The sequence below is a fragment of the Garra rufa genome, chromosome 21 (genome assembly GCF_049309525.1).
Source record: "Garra rufa chromosome 21, GarRuf1.0, whole genome shotgun sequence".
NCBI lineage: Eukaryota > Metazoa > Chordata > Actinopteri > Cypriniformes > Cyprinidae > Garra > Garra rufa.
Window position 1 is genome coordinate 31,193,143 of NC_133381.1, and position 23,753 is coordinate 31,216,895.

At 37.9% G+C, this 23,753-nt stretch overlaps 1 protein-coding gene across 1 annotated transcript; it reads right to left on the minus strand.

Annotated features, from left to right (window-relative positions):
• Positions 1–7,625: 7,625 nt before the first annotated feature.
• Positions 7,626–22,616, minus strand: LOC141295802 (asparagine--tRNA ligase, cytoplasmic-like). Its single transcript, XM_073827076.1, has 15 exons — positions 22,458–22,616; positions 21,526–21,608; positions 21,355–21,420; positions 18,373–18,465; positions 18,166–18,255; positions 17,694–17,772; positions 17,450–17,520; positions 15,530–15,616; positions 15,154–15,375; positions 11,286–11,485; positions 11,062–11,197; positions 8,903–9,016; positions 8,685–8,816; positions 8,230–8,361; positions 7,626–7,955 (listed from the first exon to the last, which is right to left on the minus strand). The coding sequence occupies exons 1-15, from the start codon at positions 22,489–22,491 to the stop codon at positions 7,824–7,826; spliced, it is 1,671 nt and encodes a 556-aa protein (XP_073683177.1). The 5' UTR covers positions 22,492–22,616; the 3' UTR covers positions 7,626–7,823.
• Positions 22,617–23,753: the final 1,137 nt, after the last annotated feature.

The window sequence follows — 23,753 nt, forward strand, 5'->3', positions numbered from 1 at the left end:
GATTGCCATCACAGGTAGCACAGTAGGCAATGGATGCCCACCGGGCTGGAAGGTGTGAGGCTTGGGCGCATCGGCTCTGCGTTGGCATTTTGTAAACTGGCTCTGGGATGGCGGCCATGACGGGTTGCATACTCTGGGATGGCGGCCATCTTGTGAATAGGCTCTGGGAGTGCGGCAAACATGGCGTAAGCAGGCCCTGGAGTGGCAGGCATGGTGTGAGCTGGCCCTGGAGCGGTAGGCATGGCGTGAGCAGACATGGTGTGAGCAGGCCCTGGAGCGGCAGGCATGGCGTGAGCAGGCCCTGGAGTGGCAGGCATGGCGTAAACAGGCCTTGCAGTGGCAGGTGTGATGTAAGCAGGCCTTGGAGCAGCAGACATGACGTGAGCAGGCTTTGCAAAAGCAGACATGACGTGAATAGGCTTTGGAGCAGCAGACATGATGTGAGCAGGCTCTGTAGTGACAGGCATGGCCTGAACAGGCAAGGGTCAAAATCCAAGAGGGCAGTCCAAAGTAACAAATTAAACAAAACAATGAAACCAGACAAGACTATAACTATGACTATAACTATGGAACAAAACAAGGCAATGGCAATGATAAAGTGGAAAAACGCTTAGTAGAGTATGCAACAGCAAAACAATACTTTGTGAAGTCTGTTTGGGATCGCCATGCTTATATTGCTGCCAGACAGGAAGTAACCATAGAAGCAGCAGAGGTAGTGGTAACAGTCAGTGTGAGTAAGGGTTCCCTTTGCTGGCCTGGCCTTACATTAGCTAAAGACTCTGCATCTCACACATTTATCTCTTTTAAAGTTTTATAAGAGATCTCAACAACATCACACACTGTGCTCAGATTTTTTTTTTTTTTTTTTTTTAGCTAGAAACTCTGGATTTCTCACATTTGTCTCCTCAAATGTTTAGAAAGGATCTCAACAACATCATACATTGTGCTAAGATTTTATCCTACACTAAAGACTCGGGAGCTCTCACATTTGTATCAAAATTTCAGAAGTGATCCCAAGAACTTTTTTGTTGTCCACCAAGTCAAATGCCTCAATATAAGCTCAAACATTTCTACCATATAATATGTATTACTAATCAAATTAGTAATCAAGTAATCAAGGCTAAGTCATAAGTTATTCATGTGCCTTTCAGCAAAGAAAGCTCCAGGTTTACATTTTCTGTAAATCAGTTTTGATTAAGGAATCCGGTGCATTACTATTTCCAACAATGTGCCTAAGTACATACTGTAAACATTCTTCTTACATTTGCTTTATATATATATATATATATATATATATATATATATAATTTTTTTTAAATTATTATTATTTATTTATGATTGCAAAAAGTAGTATCTTTAGTTCCTTTTTAACATTTTAAATGCTTTATTTCAAGACTTAATTGCTAAATCACACTCATTTGTCTGCCATGGCACAATCTTCTTTTAAAGGAGAACTCCGGTGTGATATTGACCTAAAGTGTATTGAATCATGATACCGAGTGTGAACGTACCTTGCATATTTCATCTCGGTTTGTGTCCAGCTGTCCGAAATCTGGGGTCAGTTAGCCGATGCTCACAACAGGCTGTCTATGAGAGTGAACAGGGCATCGGAAAAGCCATGTAAATAAATCACTGTTTTACGCCATTTACGAGGCACAAAGTAGCTCCACACTTCATCGGTAGACTTCCTAGGGCCCTGACATTTAAAACGAGACATTGAGAACTCAGAAAAAGCACCGGTAGTTTATTTACAAGAAGATTTATACAGACATCTTCCACCAGGAACAGAGCAGTCGCCACCATCTTAAATGTAGTCACGATAAGTCGAGTGTCGAGCACGAAGGAAACTACAACCTGATACGTTGATAACCTGATAAATTCATTGGTGCTCGACACTCGATTTATCGTGACTAAGTTCAGGATGGCGGCTACCGGATTTTCTTTGCCAGGTACTGTCTGTATAAATCTTCTTGTAAATAAACTACCGGTGCTTTTTCTGAGTTCTCAATGTCTCGTTTTAAATGTCAGGGCCCTAGGAAGTCTACCGATGAAGTCCGATGAAGTGCGGAGCTACTTTGTGCCTCGTAAATGGCGTAAAACAGTGATTTATTTACATGGCTCCTTCGATGCCCGATTGACTTTCATTGACAACCTGTTGTGAGCATCGGCTAACTGACCCCAGATTTCGGACAGCTGGACACAAACCGAGATGAAATATGCAAGGTACGTTCACACTCGGTATCATGATTCAATACACTTTAGGTCAATATCACACCGGAGTTCTCCTTTAAGGCTTACTTCCTTGCTAAAAAAAAGTATAGTAAAGTTAACAAACGCTTGAAATCAAGCTCCAAAGCACTAAACTCCTCCCAATACCCACAATCCCAAGAGAGTAGGGGCGTTAAGGTTAGAAGAGATAAGGGGTTTAGCCCCTCACTGACAATTTGTCTTACTGACCACATATTTGAAGCTTTATCTGAGCCATTTATTTGTTTACAGTTAAGTTTGTTTATATGACATGTAATGAGCTGCATGATTCTAGATGAACTGAGAATGGAACATCTTTCTTTTAATAGATCACAATTCCCCAGGTATAGTGACCGGGAGAAGACATGTTCGGTTCCCTTAGTTTTGTTGTCAACATAACATATTACCTTGTGGAAATGTGATATGTAATTTACACAAGATATTAATTTGTGGAAACATCATATTAACTTGTGGCCACAAGATAAAATGTTGTGACCACAAAATCATTTTGTCAAGGTCGATGTGAAAAGTCATACGTATCTGGAGGGCCACTGTCAAGTAGAGTTCAGCTCCAACCCCAATTAAAATCCCACCTGAATCAGCTACAGTGTATCCGGAAAGTATTTACAGCACTTCACTTTTTTCACATTTTATGTTACAGCCTTATTCCAAAATGAATCAATTTAATTATTTTCCTACAAATTCTACAAACAATACACCATAATGACTATGTGAAATAAATTTGTTTGAAATCTATGCAAATTTATTTAAAAATAATCCCATGTACATAAGTATTTACAGCCTTTGACATGACACTCAAAATTGAGCTCAGGTGCATCCTGTTTTTTCTCTGATGATCCTTGAGATGTTTCTACAACTTGATTGGAGTCCACATGTGGAAAATTCAGTTAATTGTAAATTATTTGGAACTGAGTGATTGGGAGAGAAGGGCCTTAGTCAGGGAGGTGAACCTCCGAGAACTCGATGGTCACTCTGAAAAAGAGCTCCAGCATTTCTCTGTGGAGAGACGAGAACTTTGCAGAAGAACAACAATTTCTGCAAAAATCCACCAATCAGGCCTGTATGGTAGAGTGGCCAGACAGAAGCCACTCCTTAGTAAAATGCACATGAGAGCTCAATTGGAGTTTGCGAAAAGGCACCTAAAGGACTCTCAGACCATGAGAAACAAAATTCTTTGGTCTGATTAAACAAAGATTGAACACTTTGGCCTGTGTGCCAAGCTTCATGTCTGGAAGAAACCAGACACCGCTCATTACTAGGCCAATACCATCCCTACAATGAAGCATGGTGGTGGCAGCATCATGCTGTGGCGATGTTTTCCAGGAACTGGGAGACTAGTCAGGATCAAGGGAAAGAAGAATGCAACTCTGTGCTACCCATTCAGCCTGATGGAGCTTGAGAGGAACTGCAAAGAAGAATGGGAGAAACTGCCCAAAAATAGGTGTGACAGGATGTAGCATCATACTCAAAAAGACTTGAGGCTGTGATTGGTGCTTCAACAAAGTATTTAGCAAAGGCTGTGAATACTTAATGTGGTTTGCAAAAGTATTAAACAAAATTTTTTCACATTGTCATAATAGGGTTTTTTAGGCATATGGCAACAGTGTACCACAATGGAAAATGGCCAGAAATGATTTTTTTTTAAATTAAATTATAATTTTCTTTTCAATTCAAATGAAAAAATACCATAGATCATATAGCATAATCATAAAGGGTGCCTTAGTCCGCCAAAAGGGGTGGAGTAGACTGCTATATACATCAGCTCTGAGAACCATTTTGTCAGAATATTTTGACTGATAGGGACAGTCATCGAATTTTATGCAGCCCTATAGTATGGCAACCAACGCAACACTTCCTTATCTTTACCTTACCTCTAGTAGAGTGGGACCTCCCCTCCAATAGGACACTATAAGCCCACTGAGGTGTAAGCCAGGGCTAAATTTTCAACTATCCAGCAGAATAGTCTCTGCTGTTTAACTGGCAGCCCTTTTGAGTGGCCTTCGAAACATATCAAAAAGTGTCTCTGAATGCCAGAAGTGGCTAGAGTGCTCTACATCTACTCTAAGAGCCCAAACTGGACAGAGAGAATTCGGACCCTCCTTAACCTATGGGTTATGAAGAGCTAGAAGAGTGATGACTTCTGCTTTGAATGAAGTGAAGAGCACTTTAGACACATAGCCATGTTTTGGTTTGAGGATGACTTCAGTCGTTAGGCTTAAACTCAAGGCACAAAGCACTGACTGACAGTTCTTGTAAATTGGCTACTGCCTTGACCGATGCTGAAGCCAAAAGAATAGCCTCTGCTTCGTAACTGGCAGCCTTTTAGAGTGGCCTTTAAGAGATATAAAAAAATAAATAAAAAAATAGCTCTGGATGTCAAAAGTTGCTAGAGCGCTCTACATCCACTCTAGGAGCCCAAAATTGGCAGAGTGAATTCGGATCCTCCTTATCCAATGGGTAAGGAAGAGCTAGACAATTGATGACTTGTGGCACATAGCCGTGTTTTGGTTTGAGGATGACTTTACAGTCATTAGGCTTAAACTCAAGGCATTGAGCACTGACTGACAGTTCTTGTAAATTGGCCACTGCCTTGACCGATGCTGAAGCCAAAACAATATCCTCTGCTTCGTAACTGGCAGCCTTTTAGAGTGGCCTTTAAGGCAAACAAAAAACAGCTCTAGATGCCAAAAGTTGCTAGAGCGCTCTACATCCACTCTAAAAGACCAAAATGGGCAGAATGAATTCGGACCCTCCTTATCCGATGGGTAAGGAAGAGCGAGAAGAATGATGACTTGTGGCACATAGCCGTGTTTTGGTTTGAGGATGACTCTACAGTCATTAGGCTTAAACTCAAGGCATTGAGCACTGACTGACAGTTCTTGTAAATCAACCACTGCCTTGACCGCTGCAGGGCCAAAGGAGGGCAGAAAGACAGAGGCCGAAATTTGGCGGACTGGAATGGCTCAAAAGAAGGGCTTTGTAGCGGCCTAAGGACTATGGATGAGTCCCACATTGGCACAGTATAAGGACGAAATGGATTCGTTATCCAAGCTACCCTCAGGAATTTAACAAGGTAGTTTTTGCCAACTGACTGGCCAGCCACAAGACTGTGATTTGCCAAGATGGCTGCCACATATACTTTGAGTGTGGAAGGGGTACACTGGGTTCTCATTCTGTGCTGCACAACAGTCAGAAAATACTAAATATTTTAGGCCATAGAGGCATCTCATATAAACCACCATCATTTTGATGCAGTTGATGTATAGGCACTACTCCAGGCAGGACCAGGAGCCAAATGCTGATCTGCCTTTGTACATTGCTCCCCAACCTGAATTGGAGGCATCTGCCATGATCACCTTTCTTCTAGAGGTCAGCCCCAATGGAACACCTGTCTGAAACAGGCAAGGGTAAAAACAATCACAGCTAAAACAAACACAGCTGTAATGCAGTGGTGGATCACCTTGAGCTGAAGACATTCCAATGTAATTTAAATTTCTAATTATTCATTAATAAAGTAGTGTTTTCTGATTAAATGTTGGCTGCACAAATTACATAAACATATTTGTATTTGTTATTTAGTATTTAGAATAGTATTTGTTTCCAAAGTAGACCTTTCAAGCTTTCTATAGATGTTTCTATGGTGGCCGAGAGAGGCCAACGCTCTGCAAACAAGAAAACACATGCAAACAGAAAAAACGAGAACAAATTAAGAAAACATCTTCATCAGTTTGACAACACAGGCGCTGCAAATCCTCGCAACGCAAACACAAATACGGAAACGCGCTGCAAATTCTCACAACACAACCAAACTCAGAAACACGCTGCGAACACACGAGGGCGCTGCAAACTAACAAACGCGCTGCATATAGCACGGTCCACAACGGAAATGTTTCAGGGGGACCTCAAAAAGTGACGAACTCATCTGGGACCTGATTATTTATATCACTATCACCTTTAAGTGATACTATACTATCACTAAAAGGCGATAGCTCACCGATAACACCTCTGCTCTGACCAACAGCCACTGAAAAAATAATCAGGTCACAGATAGGTTTGTCACTTTTTGAGGTCCCCCTGAAACATTTCCGTTGTGGTCCGTGCTATATGCAGCGCGTTCGGGTGTTCGCAGCGCCTTCGTGTGTTCGCAGCGCGTTTCTGAGTTTGGTTGTGTTGTGAGAATTTTCAGCGCGTTTCCGTATTTGTGTTTGCGTTGCGAGGATTTGCAGCACCTGTGTTGTCAAACTGATGAAGATGTTTTCTTAATTTGTTGTCGTTTTTTCTGTTTGCATGTGTTTTCTTGTTTGCAGCGCGTTGGCCTCTCTCGGCCACCGTATGTTTCTCATGTCTAAGGCAGCCTATATGTTGCATTTCTGTCATATTTGTGACACGCTTCAGTTCATGAAGACAAATGGCAGTGAATACTTTTTGAATTTGAAGATCAGGGTAAATTAAACTAAAGTATGTTCTGTAGCTTCTAAAGGGCAGTACTAAAAGAAAAAATATATGATGTTTAGGCAAAATAAAAATAAATAATTACACATCCCTATTCCATTGAAACATTAACACCCCTGCCTCTTAATGTATAGTTTTTTCTTCTGGAGCAGTGAGCATTTGAACCTTCTGTAATAGTTGTGTATTTCTGTAATATACATCCCTCAGTTAAGTTATGTTTGAAAGGGTTCAAATACACAAAAATGCTGAAAAACCAAAGAATGTGTGGGACCAGAAGGATGTTTCTAAAGAACAGTGGGCAATTTACCTGTTCAGGACAAACAAGGGACTCATGAACAACCATCATTTCATTTCAACATGGGCTGGGCCCTCGGTAAAAATCGTGGACCGGGGGCACGTAGACCGGACCGCAAGGGCACTTTACCGTCTGACCTGAAAGGGGCAGGGGCTCGAGTTTGCACTCTCATATAATGTAATAGGGCAATTTAGTAAGGATATTTGGCATGCTGTCCAGGGGGAGGGCTCCGAGCTCGGGATGGAGCCAGAATCCAGAGAACCCCCCCATCCTGAAAACGGGATGGAGAGCGAGGCGTTGGGGTGGAGGTGGGATGCTGGAAAACCATCGTGGAAGTCAAGGTGAGTTGGCTGTATTTATGATGATCCAAACTTCCCATCACTATTGTGTTCCTCTCAAACCTTGTTAATAAAACACCATATAAAAGGTTGTTGAAAAGTAAGATGAATTGCTGCCATCAGCTTAAATTAAAGGTAGTTTCTGAGTGAAGGTTATTACATTCAGAAAAGGTCATGAAGACGATATTTATCTTTTGAAACAATGTATACCATGTGTATTATAACAGTAAACAGCAGTCTTTGGTGCCCTCTAAAGGAAACAAACACAAATGCATGATCTCACTGATTTATTATGCCACATATGAATATTACAGGGATATAATGCAACACTGAATGATCGTTCAAACCGTCTTCAGATTAGATCTTTAAACCTTGACATACAAATATGGTCTCTGGCAACGAGAGAGACTAGTTCGATTTCTTAGTTGGTCTCTTGCAGTGTGTGTTGTGTTGTGTGTGCGTGCACACGATTAAGGTCGGCAGCGCTGAATGAAGCGAGGATACAGGCAGACGTCACGGATGTGGTGTCGGTTCAGCAGCCAGGTGAGGAATCTCTCCAGACCCAGACCGTATCCACCATGAGGACATGTGCCAAACTTCCTCTGTAACACACAAAATTGCTTAAATTCTGAACATACTGTCGCATGACAAAGAGCTAGGCAATATATCAAATATCCAAGATGATTTTATTAGCATTTCAATTGCATTTTCAAACTATTTTGAAGAATCAGTTTAATTTAGATTTCTTTATTTAATGGGCAATATTGCTTGCATCATCACAAAAAAAAAATTCATAGAAGTGGCAAAAAAAAAAAACCCATCAAACAAACTTTTGAATGGTAATGCATATTAAATATATAGCCAATAGGCTGTTACCTGGTCGGTGTACCAGTAGTAGGGTGTGGGATCAATGCCCTCTCTCTTATACCCATCCAGGAGCTCCTCAGCATCCCAGATACGCATGGAGCCTCCCACAATCTCACCAACATTGGGCATTAGCACATCCACCTGATAAACACAAACTTATAATTAGCCAATTCTAACACAATTCTGCTGAATACTGCCCTACTACAGAGTCTTTCATAAAGACTTGGGTAAATTGACCTGGAATGTGAACATATTTTCCTGTATATATACACACACACAATATGACACCGTTTTGCTTTTGTCCTTTTACAAATTAATTTTATTTTTTTCTAGTAGCTTGACTTTTGTTCTGGTAACTCCACCCACAATGGAATCTCATTGGTCCACATAACTGCAGGTTTAAACACCAAATATGTTTTGATAGGCTGTGACTGCTTAAAAAAATGGTTAATGACAATCCTGACCGATTCAGTGAGGCGGCGGTCCTCAGGGCAGCGCTGCATGTAGAAGGATTTGATCTCAGCAGGGAAACGACATAGCAGAATCGTCTCATTAATGGCGTCAGTCATCTGTCGCTCAGGGGCTTCTGGGATATCCTGTAGAAATGACACACAACAGTTAAATATCCAAGCATTTGTAGGTGAGCACTCTTGGCAATAACATGAGGCTCAACATAACAAACCTCTCCAAACTCATAAAATGTCCCATCATCCTTCTTGATGTTGTGCTCCTTCAGCCACTTGATGGCTTCAGTGTAGTTCATCCTCTTAAACGGCCGTTTGGGAGGTTTAAAGTCCTAGGAGAAATAAAAAAAATAGAAGTATTTAACAAATTCCAGAGCCTCTATACAGTGTTTCCCACAGGTTTGAAGGCAATGTGTGGTGGTCAGCCCGGGGGGGTCTATGAGGGGGTTAGATGTTTGTCCGTTGGGTTTGGGGGGGTGAAAGAACGATTGGATAGGGGATACGATTGGAACTCCAAAAGGTTCCTAAAGGTTAATAATTTAAAATAAACTGTTAATAATTGGTTAAACAGAACTTTATTACGTTAATTTAGCACCATATACAACAACCTACTTGCTGCACAGTCTAAAACTTTTGTTAGGGCACCTTATTTTGCAGGGCTTCCTAACAAGGTTAATTTAGTTTTGCTTTTTTAAATTCATTTTATTTTAAATAGAGATCACGATTTCCTAGCAATTCCAAACTAAGCAAAATAATGTGAGACAAAATATTAATTGCTTCAGTCTATTAAAAAGTGTTTAATTCATTTGAATGAATTATTAATAATTTAATACATAATATTTAAAAAAGAATATATTTAATACACCAACTTTTTATATTAAATTTATGAAAAAGTGGTTTGAATGAAAAAATGATTTGCTCACAAAAACATAACTGGATGAACCTGCGTTTTTGAATCAATCTCTAGTAGTCAATGACAAATACATTTTTTAACAGTTGTTTCCATCTAGTGGTGAAACAAAGCAATCGACACAAACATTGAAGCGCCAATTACTTTCTAAAATTGACGTGCTCTGTTTTGATATCTCTACCATAGACATCACATCAGTGTTTATATCCAAACTATGACCTTCAATTAGAATATTGCTGTGATAATATTAACGACTGGGTATTTGAAAAGACTGTTTGTGAAGCTGTTTTGCCAAAAAGCTTTTTTTTTTTTTTTTTTTTACATAAACATGATGACCGCTCTTTCTGTCAGCGGCAGTGCAAATATAGATTTGAATGTTCAGGGTAAGTCTTTTCAATGGTTTAACAGACATGAGGAATCGTTATCATTTACATATGATAGCGTGGATTTTTTAATTTTTGAATCTCAATCATTATTATTATTTTTTTTTTTTTTTGGTCGGTGTTGAATCTGTGGCGGTAGGAATTTAATCTGTGGCGCACCGCCACAGATTCGTCTATGTGTGGGAAACACTGCTCTATACTTTCTGACTTTCCATGACCCTTACAGCCATTTGTGACATTTTATTTCAGTCAACTGACAAGGCAACCTTTGTAATTACCATTTAAAGCTGAAGTGCTAAAATGACAAAAAATGAAAGAAATACGAATAAAAATGGAATATGTTTTGAAAAACAAAAACTAATAAAAATCTAAACATTTAAACCTAAAAAAAGAGGTATTTAAAAAAAAAAACATTTTAAATATCGTAATAATAGATTAACAACACTTAAAAGGTTAGTTCACCCCAAAATTTAAATTTGACCATTATTTACTCCCCCTCCATGCATCCTAGGTGTATATGACTTCCATTCTTTCAGACCAAGCTTTATAACTGCATAGATGGGTGTTTCTCTTTATCAGTCCAAAACAAGCCCAATAAAGTGCCATAATAAAAAATGCCTCACATGGCTCGGACTCCGATATTCACACAATAAATTTATGTATTTTTGTAAGAAATATCCATATTTAAAACACACTAATCACTTTAATCTAGTTTGCACCGACTGGTCGTACACAGAAGCAGCTCCAGGAGGATTAAGTAGGACCTCAGCGTTGTTACAGGACGCCCTGATTCACCCCCCGGTGTCGTGTGAGGGACTTTTTATTATGGATGGATACGCTTTATTGGACTTGTTTTGGACTGATGAAGAGAAACACCCACCCATGCAATTCTAAAGCTTGGAAATGGCAGATAATTTTTTATATAACTGAAAGAAGGAAGTCATATACAACTAGGATGCCTGGAGGGTGAGTAAATGATTAGCTAATTTTCAATTTTTTGTGAACTAACCCTTTAAATAACACTGCTTTTTCAGTTAAATCAGTTAATAAAACATGTGATGCACTTGTGTGTCAGGGGTCGTACCGGGTTGAGGTCATAGAGCAGCTGCGCAGCAGGAGACTTCAGGACCCTGTCAACCACGTCACACACCAGGTCCTCCAACCGGTTTAGAAGGTCTTCATAGGTCATGAAGGGACACTCAGCCTCAATGTGGGTGTACCTGAAAACACACAGACACACAGAGGTGTATTACACTCACATGCTTCTGTCTGTTTGAATGAACAAATCTTAAATCGTGCCATACTCACTCAGACAGGTGTCTGCGGGTGCGCGACTGCTCAGCACGGTATGACTGAGCGATGCAGAAGGTGTCACCCAGTGCAGGGATGCAGGTCTCCAGGTAGAGCTGAGAAGACTGCGTCAGATACGCATTCTCACCAAAGTAGTTGAGACTGAAGAGGGTGGAGCCGCCCTCCACCTGCGTCTGCACCAGAGTGGGTGGAGTTATCTGAAAATGACAACAAACAAACCTCTGTGTCTAATAAAATAAGCAACACCCTGTGCCTCAAAATGAAACTTTGCAATAAATAGTACCGTGCATGCAGAATTATTAGGCAAGTTTTTCTGGTTATATATTTTTTTCAAGCACATTTTACCAATTCCAAACCACATCAATCTTAATAACTACTATGATTTTGTATTTAATCATTTATAAGTAATATATAATTGTCCATGAGGGCTGGAGGTGAAAAACTTATGACATGTATAATTATTAGACATGTTTTCTTTTACAGACACAATTAGCCAAGAAAGAGATTTAACTCTGCTCTGAAATTATTAAGTGCCCATGAGTAGAATGTAGAACTGCAACCTAGCTGGAGTCTTCAGAAGTGCAATGTGTCAGGTTTTCTGAGACTTTGCTTGGGTAAATCTTAACGAAATTACCCTTACTGAACAAGACTAACATGCTGAAGTGTTCTGAATTACATGATTTTTTTTTTAATAGGCTTTATGAACAGACAAGTTGATAGTGACTCTTGAAGGACCAGCATCACATCCTATTGTACCACTGTTTGAAGAATTTATCTTCCAGAAAGTTGAGAGTACATTTTTAGTCTTCTATCCTGAAAAGTCTGTCTTGCAGAGATAGACAAAAAATGAACTCAAAAAACTGATTCCGGAAGATAAATTCTTCAGACAGTGGTACAAGAGGATATGATGCTGATCCTTCAAAAGTCACTCTCAACTTATCTGTCAATAAAGCCTTTAAAAAACAGTCTTCATGCATTTCATATCACTTCAGCATGATATTCTTATTAAGTGAGGGTAATTTTTTAGAATATGTACCCAAGCAAACTCTCTGAAAACCTGACACATTGCACCTCTGGAGACTCCAGGTAGGTTGCAGTTCTAGAAAATGGTGGCACTTGAGACTAAATGGTTCCTGATGGTTTCAAACCTAATTCTTCACCTTATTTCCTAATTCTTTTGTAGTTAACATGGGTCTTTTCTTCTCCACCTGTTTTTTTTTCTGACCATGCTGACCCAATGAGCATTTCGCTGCCCAACGGTCATGCCTTAATTTTGCAAACTCTATTATTGCATTAGTATTGCAGTCTTCTCATGGGTATTTAATATTTTTTGACTTTCAGTCACACATGAATATAAGTTGTTTTCCACTTCCAGCCTTCATGGACAAGTATATACAGGTCCTTCTCAAAAAATTAGCATATTGTGATAAAGCTCATTATTTTCTGTAATGTACTGATAAACATTAGACTTTCATATATTTTAGATTCATTACACACAACTGAAGTAGTTCAAGCCTTTTATTGTTTTAATATTGATGATTTTGGCATACAGCTCATGAAAACCCAAAATTCCTATCTCAAAAAATTATATTTCATCCGACCAATAAAAGAAAAGTGTTTTTAATACAACCTTCAAATAATTATGTTCAGTTATGCACTCAATACTTGGTCGGGAATCCTTTTGCAGAAATGACTGCTTCAATGCGGCGTGGCATGGAGGCAATCAGCCTGTGGCACTGCTGAGGTGTTATGGAGGCCCAGGATGCTTCGATAGCGGCCTTAAGCTCATCCAGAGTGTTGGGTCTTGCGTCTCTCAACTTTCTCTTCACAATATCCCACAGATTCTCTATGGGGTTGAGGTCAGGAGAGTTGGCAGGCCAATTGAGCACAGTAATAACATGGTCAGTAAACCATTTACCAGTGGTTTTGGCACTGTGAGCAGGTGCCAGGTCGTGCTGAAAAATGAAATCTTCATCTCCATAAAGCTTTTCAGCAGATGGAAGCATGAAATGCTCCAAAATCTCCTGATAGCTAGCTGCATTGACCCTGCCCTAGATAAAACACAGTGGACCAACACCAGCAGCTGACATGGCACCCCCCAGACCATCACTGACTGTGGGTACTTGACACTGGACTTCAGGCATTTTGGCATTTCCCTCTCCCCAGTCTTCCTCCAGACTCTGGCACCTTGATTTCTGAATGACAGGCAAAATTTTATTTCATCCGAAAAAAGTACTTTGGACCACTGAGCAACAGTCCAGTGCTGCTTCTCTGTAGCCCAGGTCAGGCGCTTCTGCCGCTGTTTCTGGTTCAAAAGTGGCTTGACCTGGCGCCTGTACACGGTGGCTCTGGATGTTTCTACTCCAGACTCGGTCCACTGCTTCCGCAGGTCCCCCAAGGTCTGGAATCGGTCCTTCTCCACAATCTTCCTCAGGGTCCGGTCACCTCTTCTCGTTGTGCAGCGTTTTCTGCCACACTTTTTCCTTCCCACAGACTTCCCACTGAGGTGCCTTGATACAGCACTCTGGGAACAGCCTATTCGTTCAGAAATTTATTTCTGTGTCTTACCCTCTTGCTTGAGGGTGTCAATGATGGCCTTCTGGACAGCAGTCAGGTCGGCAGTCTTTAGGCGCGGTCACACTGCACTTTGAGAGTGCGAAATTCCCTCGGATACTGCTGCAACGGTCGTGATATGACGTCATGCTCTGCTGCGTCTTTTTAAAAGTTAAATTCAGCACATGACACTAATAATACATTTTAAATGTAAAAACATACAATCTACTACACTTTACCGCAGTGCTGCAGTTTTAAATGTTTAAATTTAAGGTTCTTTTCATTCAGCTAGAAGTTATGCTGTGACGTATCCATCTCCTGTTGGTCCCACAGAGTCATGTGATACGAATTCGTTGGTCAGAGTTCACCAAGCTTGAACTTTCAAACGCAGCGAAATGCGAAAATATTTCGCATGGGCTTGCGTTTCCGGTCAAAAGCATTCTCATGCGTATGAATGGAAGTCAATGGAACGAAAAGTGCAGTGTGACCGCGCCTTTACCCATGATTGCGGTTTTGAGTAATGAACCAGGCTGGGAGTTTTTAAAAGCCTCAGGAATCTTTTGCAGGTGTTTAGAGTTAATCAGTTGATTCAGATGATTAGGTTAATAGCTCGTTTAGAGAACCTTTTCATGATATGCTAATTTTTTGAGATAGGAATTTTGGGTTTTCATGAGCTGTATGCCAAAATAATCAATATTAAAACAATAAAAGGCTTGAACTACTTCAGTTGTGTGTAATGAATCTAAAATATAAGAAAGTCTAATGTTTATCAGTACATTACAGAAAAGAATGAACTTTATCACAATATGCTAATTTTTTGAGAAGGACCTGTATCACTTTTAAGTTATTAAATACAAAATCAATAGTAATTATTAAGATTGATGTGGTTTGGAAAGGATATCAACTTGCCTACTAATTCTGCACACACTGTTAGTTCAGCTAAAAAATGAAAATTAGCTGAAAGTGTACTCACCCTCAGGCAATCCAAGATGTAGATGAGTTTGTTTCTTCATCGGATTTGGATAAAGTTTTATTATGGATTATAAGCGGTGTTTTAGCTGGAGGCAACAGCTTGAAGTTTAAAATACCTTAATGATGGATTTGTTTCTTACATGCAGTTTTTGGCTTCATTGACAAGACAAGACTCTCATTCTGACGGCACCCATTCTGAGCAATTGATGTAATGCCAAATTTCTCAAAATCTGATGAAGAAACAAACTCATCTACATCTTGTATGGTCAGAGGGTAAATTTTCAGCTCATTTTAATTTTTGTGTGAACTATTACTTTAAAACACAGTTCTGGAGAATGACCTCGCAGTAACCCCGGCTGAAGAAATGTTCCCGAAAACACTGTGTGACGGTGGATCGGACTTTCAGAATCTTGGAGACGTTTTCCCCACGGATCATCATGTGCCTGTTGTTCAGCTGCACGTCCACGTCAGACTCCTCGTTCAGCAGGTTATCGGCACCGCCTGCAGGAGCAAGACCGACCAGCTCCCAGAAATCACAGTGCAGCTCATGGCCACCTGGAGCCTTTCATAACAAAATGATAAAGACATTATATAAGTATGGAAAAGATTTGAGGGTGAGTAAATATTGACACAACTTTAATTCATAGATGACCTATAGGTAACTAATATTACTCATAAAATTAAAATTATATTAATATTAATTAGAGAATTCTTACCTGTTTACCCTCAGGAACAGGTTTCACGATTCCATACAGAGCAACAGTGCTCTCCGTAGACAACATCAGTCCATTATAACATTGACACTGTGAAGAACACAGACAGTCATTATTAGACTTTTTCAGCTAGACTTTACTGTATTTTACTTCCTGTCCCATCAAATGTTGTCAAAATTATACATTTATATTTTATAATTATTTCATAAATATATTATACTTAATCAATTATATAATTCATACTACCATTTAAAGGTGCCATAGAATGCAATTATACAATATTTTAAATTGTTCTCTGATATCTACATAGAAGGTATATGGCATAGGAAAGGGCAAAAAATCTCCAAAACGGTTTAACAGGTCCATTTACAACCCTAGGATTTGTCCCTAGAATGAAATGCTCTGTTATTGCCTTATTTGGAAGCTTCATGAATATTAATGAGCTCTGCTCCGATTGGCTGTTTCACAGAGCTGCTCATCTCTATAGCTGGCACACTGATAAAAATATATATTTATTTAGAAGATCTAGCCGCTTTTAATATGTGGTTTGTTGAATCTGCCGTTTTGAATCGCCGACATTTTAGTCTCATTACTGTGATCGCATGTGCTCCGTGTAAAGTTATAATGCAAAGGGAGTGTTTACTTACCACACAAGTTCAGCTGCTTGTCAGTGATACTCGGGATCTGTAAATCATTCGCCATCATCAGCGCAGTTATTTCTCCATCATTCACCATCATCAGCACAGTCATCTCTCCGTTTATGTGGTAAGTGAAATCTTTTGTACTGCAATGTAACAGGCTAGCGCTAGCATTAAGCTAACCGTGTCCCTTCAGTGGCTTACCTTGTTCTACTGATGTGCTGACGTTACTGATGATTGGGCGATGCAAATGTTGGGGGCGTAACTATTAACGATCGGACTATTGCGCAATAGTCGGTGCTATGTTGGAATTGACCTATTTTTCGGTGGTCTTTTGCAAACACTACATTTATATAAGAAGGAGGAAACGATGGTGTTTGAGACTCATTGTATGTCATGTCCATGTACTGAACTGTTATTATTTAACTATGCCAAGGTAAACACAGTTTTCCATTCTATGGCACCTTTAAAAGTTTTAGGACAGTACGATTTTAAAGAAGTCTCTTCTGCTCACCAAGTCTGCATTTCTTTGATTCAAAGTACAGCAGAAACAGTAAAGTTTTTAAAATATTTGTAAACTTATTTCTATTTGAATATATTTAAAAATGTTATTTATTCCTGTGAATTCAAAGCTGAATTTTGAATCATTACTCCAGTCACATGAACCTTCAGAAATCATTCTAATATTCTGATTTGGTGCTCAAAAAACAGTTTGTTATTATTATTATTATTATTATTATTATTATTATTATTATTATTATTATTATTATTATGTTGAAAACTACTGAGTAGAATTTTTTTAATTTCTTTAATGAAAAGAAAGTTCAGAAGAACAGCGCTTATCTCAAATAGAAATCTTTTGTAACATTATGTCTTTATCATCTCTTTTAATCAATTTAAAGCATCCTTGTTAAAAATATTAAGACACTGAAAACTGGAATAATGATGCTGAAATTTAGCTTTGATCACAGAAATATATTAAATTTTGATTTATATTCATATATATCAAAATAGAAAGAATTTATTTTAAATAGTAAAAGTATTTCACAATATTACTGCTTTTGCTGTATTTGGGATCAAATATATTCAGGCTTGGTGAGTAGAAGCAAAGAAAAAAAAATATTAAAAACTTACTGTCCAAACACCTTTGACCTGTAGTGTATGTATTATATTTATATTAAATTTTTTATAACATTTTATAAATAATTTTTATAATATTTTATAAGCATTTTATAAGTTTTTTTTGTCATATATAATATTGTAAAATATTAAGCACACACAGTACCAGTTTATCCGTGAGAACACACTGCAGGTAACCAGTTCCGTCACGCAGCACAATAAACAGGAGGTTCTTTCCTGAGAAAAGATGAGCAAACAAACTATTTTTTCATCATTTTCATTTCTCTCAACTCAGCTTTCTAAATACATGTTCTTGTAGTAGATTCTGACTGAACCCAGTCAATAGGACTGCTGAGAATTTCTGGATGGTTATTTTGGCTTTTAGTAGAAGAAAAACTAAACCTGCTCACCTTGTCTGCGTAACCGATGGACCCAACCAAACACCTTCACCCTCTGCTCCCTGAGCGCCTCCAGCTTATCAATCTTAACCTGAGTATGACAGAAAATAAACCAGAAAAGCTGACTTAATGATTAAGAGGAACACTTTTACTTTCATATCAGCTACGTTATTCAAATTCAACAAAAATGTGACTAATGGTTCAATAGAATTTAAAAAGTCTACATGTAAAAACATCAAACGATCTGCTTAAAAGGGTTGCAAAAGACCACGAATAATTCATTAAAAAGGAAAATATTAGCCATGTAAATATTTGAATCTAACTACTTTCTCAACCTGATTGAAAAATAGTCATATAATTGCAAGGACTAAAGAACTGTGCAATTCATAAAACCACCTACCAATTTTCATACTGTATAATAATAATAATAAACGTTATTTATGCAGTAATATTATATTCAGTTCGTAATTCAGGAAGCACGCACGGTTTTGGGTTCAGGAAGGTTGGGGTTGTTCTTAATCTTAATCTTTTTAGCTTCTTCCATATTCTTCTCTCTCCGTTCAGCATCTTCGGCCTGTCAATCATGAGATCAGACAGACGGAGGTCAAAACAGAAATACAGGACCATGGCATTGAGCTCTGTTTACTGGATAGAAATTATGGGTCTATAAAGAGCAGGTGAAATACAGTACCTCCTTCTTATCTTTGCTGTCATTCTTCATTTTCTCTCTGTTAAAGAGCTTCTTTGTGTTTTTCATTTGAGTCTTAGAGATGACAGCCCAACGCTAACAACACAAACACAACATAATGTTAAAACAAAGGGTTTCAATATTACTGGGATACACCATTTCTATTAAACTTTGACAAATTGTTATTAAAGGATTAGTTCACTTCCAGAACAAAAACTTACAGATAATTTACTCACCCATCTTTCATTTAAGTCCTAGATTCTAAGATGTTCATGTCTTTGTTTCTTTCTTTCTTCAGTCGATAAGAAATTATGTTTTTTGAGGAAAACATTACAGGAATTATGTCCATATAGTGGACTTCAATGGTGCCCCCAAGTTTAAACTTTCAAAATGTAGTTTAAATGCAGCTTCAAATGGCTCTAAACGATCCCAGCAGAGAATAAAAGGGTCTTATCCAGCGAAACGATCTGTCATTTTTTTAAACCAACTGTCAATTTTAGGGCTGCAACTAACGATTATTTTGATAATCAATTAGTTGGCCGATTATTTTTTCGATTAATCGGCTCAAAAATTCCCATTTTTTTTGTCAAAATCACACTATTCCACATTGTGAATGCTATGAGAACACAGTGCTTAATTTATTAGACCACCTGTCGTAATAAAATGAAAAGACAAATATCTGAAGAAAAACGCATTATAACAAGCATAAAATAGTGTTTCTGCCATTTATTCTGCCGTGGAGGTGTTTAGTGTCCCGCCAACAGCAGCAGCAGCAGCAGCAGCAGCTAGCGCAAGTGCCTTCAGCAGAGTTCTGCGTTCAAATGCATGCAGTAAGCTTAAGCTGGCCGCAAAGCCCCAGCAATTACCATGAATTTGCCAGGGAAAAACTAAGGAGATATTCACATTTTTTATTAATAAACTAGTATTTTCTGAGTCAGTGTCGCAAAGATGAAGTTGATGATCCGCCATCTGCTCACTACGCGCTTTTAATGCCTAAATGCATCTTTATGAATTAGGCTTATATCTAATAAAATAGTTTTGTTTTCGATTTAAATTATTTCGTTTTATAGTAGTGAAGTAATAATTTAAAGTCAATGTATTACTCTTACCTTTATGAGCAAAAATGAAGTTTCACATGGCGCTGGCACCTCCATGTCCTGCAAAGCTTTTACTCTCCGCACAAACGACTGGAAATGCGCCTAATAGCACACATTTATCTAGGTTAAACGAATAAACTAATATTGTGATATGCTTTAAGTTTTTTATATCTAAGGATTTTAATTTAAATCGTGATGACCTGAGAAGGCTAAATTGATCTGTCTGCCACTGGACGCTTCCTTACTTAAAAAAAAAAAAAAAAAAAACTTGAATTTCACACACACACAAAAAAAAAAAAAAACGTTCCAAATATATTTCTAAATTAACTTTATAAACTAAAGAAACGAAAATAAATGTTATTACTTCGCTATTAAAAACAGCAGCTGTGCAATGGGAAAGAGAAAGAGAAAAAAGACAGGTTCCATTCAGACTCGGGTCAGTAATTCTGAAGAGCTGTCGAGGCTGTTTCTTGGAACGAATGTTTGTTTAATAGCCTATTTAACACTTATTTAGGCTACTTTCTTATTTAAATGCATTATTTCTTTGATTTATTTTAGCGTTTTGTAGGCTGCTTGTTCACCGACGGTATTGCTAAAATAAACACGCACGTTTGTTAATAATGTTTGAGCCTCATTTATTTATATAAAACACTGCGCCACCGCGGTGGTAAAAATCTGCCACCGTCACAGCCCTACAGTTCCTACCCCCCATAAATAGGTATGTGCACTACATGTTGTATTTAAAATGTAAATTTAACATTGAACGACAGATGTTTCAGCACAATTAATGTTTTTGCGCTGAGTATTAATTGTCTCCTAGTTGTCGACGAATTTCATTATCGATAATAATCGATTTTATCGATTAGTTGTTGCAGCCCTAGTCAATTTTTATACTTTTTAACCTCAAATGCTCAGCTTGTCTCGTCTCTGCAAAGCACATGTGTAGACTGTGTAATACGCTTCAATGCTTCGTCCTACAAAATCTTGGATTATTTTCGTAAAGGGCATTTGATCTTCTTTGCATGTTTACTTTGTAAACACTTGGTCAGTACTTTTGCAGCGATCTAGGATGATTTTGAAGTTGGGGAAGAAAACGAGATGTGAGAACAGGGAAAAACAGAGTTCAAGCAGATATAAACAAAACAAGCGTATGAGGTTAAAAAGTATACAAATTGTAAGTTGTTTTTAGAAAATGACAGATCGTTTTGTTAAATAAGACCCTTCTTCCACAGCTGGGATTAATTTAGAGCCCTTTGAAACTGCATTTAAACTGCATTTTGGAAGTTTAAACTTTGGGGCACCATTGAAGTCCATTATATGGAGATAAATCCTGAAATGTTTACCTCAAGAAACATAATTTCTTATCGACAGAAAAACAAAAACAAACAAAAAAAAAAACATGAACATGCCATCTTGGATGACAGGGGGTGAGTTAATTATCTTAAAATTTTTGTTCTGGAAGTAAACTACTCCTTTAACCACTTTAAAACATGTTCTAATGCAAAATATGCATATTAAATAAATACATGATATAAAAAAAAAATGAAATGGGCACAAACTTTATATGCACCGTGAAAATTTAAGACAATGTGAGACTTAAGTTTAATGTTTGTTTCATTTCATGCTAACATGTTAAAAAAAGAAATTCAAAACATTAATAAAAATTATAATATTATAAATAATAGTATAATTTTATTTAAATAATATTTTACAAAAATTACACTTTTTAATATAATTTAAATATATTACAAAACATTTAACTTAATTTTTAAAAACGCTTATATAGTTAGGGCTTGAGAATGCAACACTTTTTGTCAAACAACTTTGTAATGATTATTTTTGTTGCTGTTTGTTAGTTGTTGGTTAGTGCTATTTGCAGGTTACACACCTCTCCTTCCTTCTGAGAGTCCACATAGATCACTGGAAAAGGATCTTTTCCAACAAACAACAGTGCCTGAAAAGATTACAGAGAGCAATTAGGAAAACAAAACACATAAAAAAAAAATCTTATTCATCATTTGAACTATATTTCATGAGAAATCTCAACTAGATCAAGCACCTTAAGTGGAGTTTTAAAGGGCTTCTGCTCTGATCCATCTCCATCGACATCACTGCCCTGTTTATCAGACACGTACAGCTCTTCTGCAGGAGCAAAAAACATCAGCTTTAACATTTCACCATTTTACAAGCAGATTCAGTTTGACATCACTTCTGGAAAAAGCTCAGGTTCATTTTAGTGTGCTACCTAGGGCACTGAAATTGTTTCATTTACCAAAAAGTGCAGCAGCTTTATTGCAATAAAATGGAACACTGAACCTGTCAGATTTTGTTAATTTATTACTAAATATAGCAATGTATAGATGATAAATTAATCAGCATATTCTGATGCAACCCTCTGCAGAGATTGTGGAAATGGAACCACTGCAGGTGTATGAGTACAGTTTTATTTTAGAATGTTAATATACTAATATTAGTTTAGTGCAGTGCAGTGAAATAAGGTATTTATGAAGTATATTGATCTAAATAAATATATTATTGGTGGCATATTGAAAAATATAAATAAAGTACGTGTGGTGTACTGCAGTGCAAAGCCCTAACCTCACCCCCAAATTCTGACAGGCAGCTTTGTCGACTAAACATGAACACCTTTTGCCACTTCCTAACATTTCACCACCCCCATTGCTCCAGCCTGCAGTTATTCCTGCTTGCCAGACGAAAACTCATTAGCTCAAGTAAAAGCAAAACACCAGTGCGCATGCGTAGGCGACTGCACGCTTTCTTGAGCTTCAGAAAAAATAAATGCCCTGTAGATGCCCATGCACATTTTTCTCGATATTTCCCTATAGCGGCTATTAAATCGGAAATCGCACGTTCACAGAAAACAGCTTACTTCCGCTTTGAAAAATAAGGTGGATAAGTAATGATAGGACAGCATGATCTGACGCAACCCTGCAGACAATTTGCAGCCATCATCATCATCGTCAAACTCACTGATCGACATCTGACTGACGCCCTCGTCCGCCATATTACGCTTTATAGACCGCAGATGACTTGAGTCCGGTTCGGTTCAGGAGTTATTTCAGGTAAACAATCTGTTAACCGGTTTGACCGTATCTCTTCTTGTCACTACACTCATGCGCACGAGCCGCTGGGAACGCATGCGCATACGCGAGCCGTTCAACGCTGTCGATTCAGCCAGGGATTGGCCCATTAGCAAGATGACGCTTTTTCAGGAAAGCTGATTGGTTGAGCGGGAGTAAAAGAAGCATCTTTCTAATTCATATTCATATATATCTAATTCATATCATGTTCGAATAATACCTAAATAAGATGGCAAATTACATTCTTTGATGGACATCAATTCACATTTCGATAGCTTCAGGAATAGGCCTGATGCTTTAGAGAATTGCTGGATATATACCTTTAGTGCTAAAGGAACTAGGTTAGCATCTTGTGACACAAAAATGTAGGCTATCTTCAGCCAAATGACTGCTGATTATCTCAGCAATAGAGATACCATGAAGACATAACATAACTCGTGAGTCCAGAAATGAGGATGTCATCTGTTCTGAACTCTAAAGAATTTTTATAAAAATGGCACTGACAATTTTGCCATCAACAAATAGTTTTTCAATTGTTGATAGGGTAAAAAAAAAAATACAGGTGAAGTTGAAAGTTTACATACACCTTGCAGAATCTGCAAAATGTCAAATATTTTACCAAAATAAAAGGGATCACACAAAATGCATGTTATTTTTTATTTAGTAGCTACTGACCTGAATAAGATATTTCACATAAAATACATTTACATGTAGTCCACAAAAGTAAATAATAATTGAATTTATAAAAACGACGCCATTCAAAAGTTCACATACAATTGATTTTTTTTTTCATTTAGTACTGTTCTTCAGAAGCTACAGAAGACAAAATAAATAACATTTACCCTGATATACTATCAAAATTACGAGAAACACAGTTTGTTGGTTGCTCCAGCTGAGTGTTCAGTAGAATCACTCCTAAAGGAAAATAAAGTCTGACTTGTGGTTTTTAGCAAACAAAAAAAGAGCTTTCCTTCTGTTCTGGGGACTTGTGACGTGATGTTACTATTACTGTTGTCCATCTGCCTTTCTGCAGCATCATCCGGGTTATTGATATATTTTTGGCTACAGCCAATAACAAGATCTGGAAAATATGTTATCACTGAGATACTGTTAGAGATTTAGTTTTTTTTATTTCATTTTCCATTTTCACCCAGTGTTATAATTTTTTTGTTTTTTATTTTAGTGC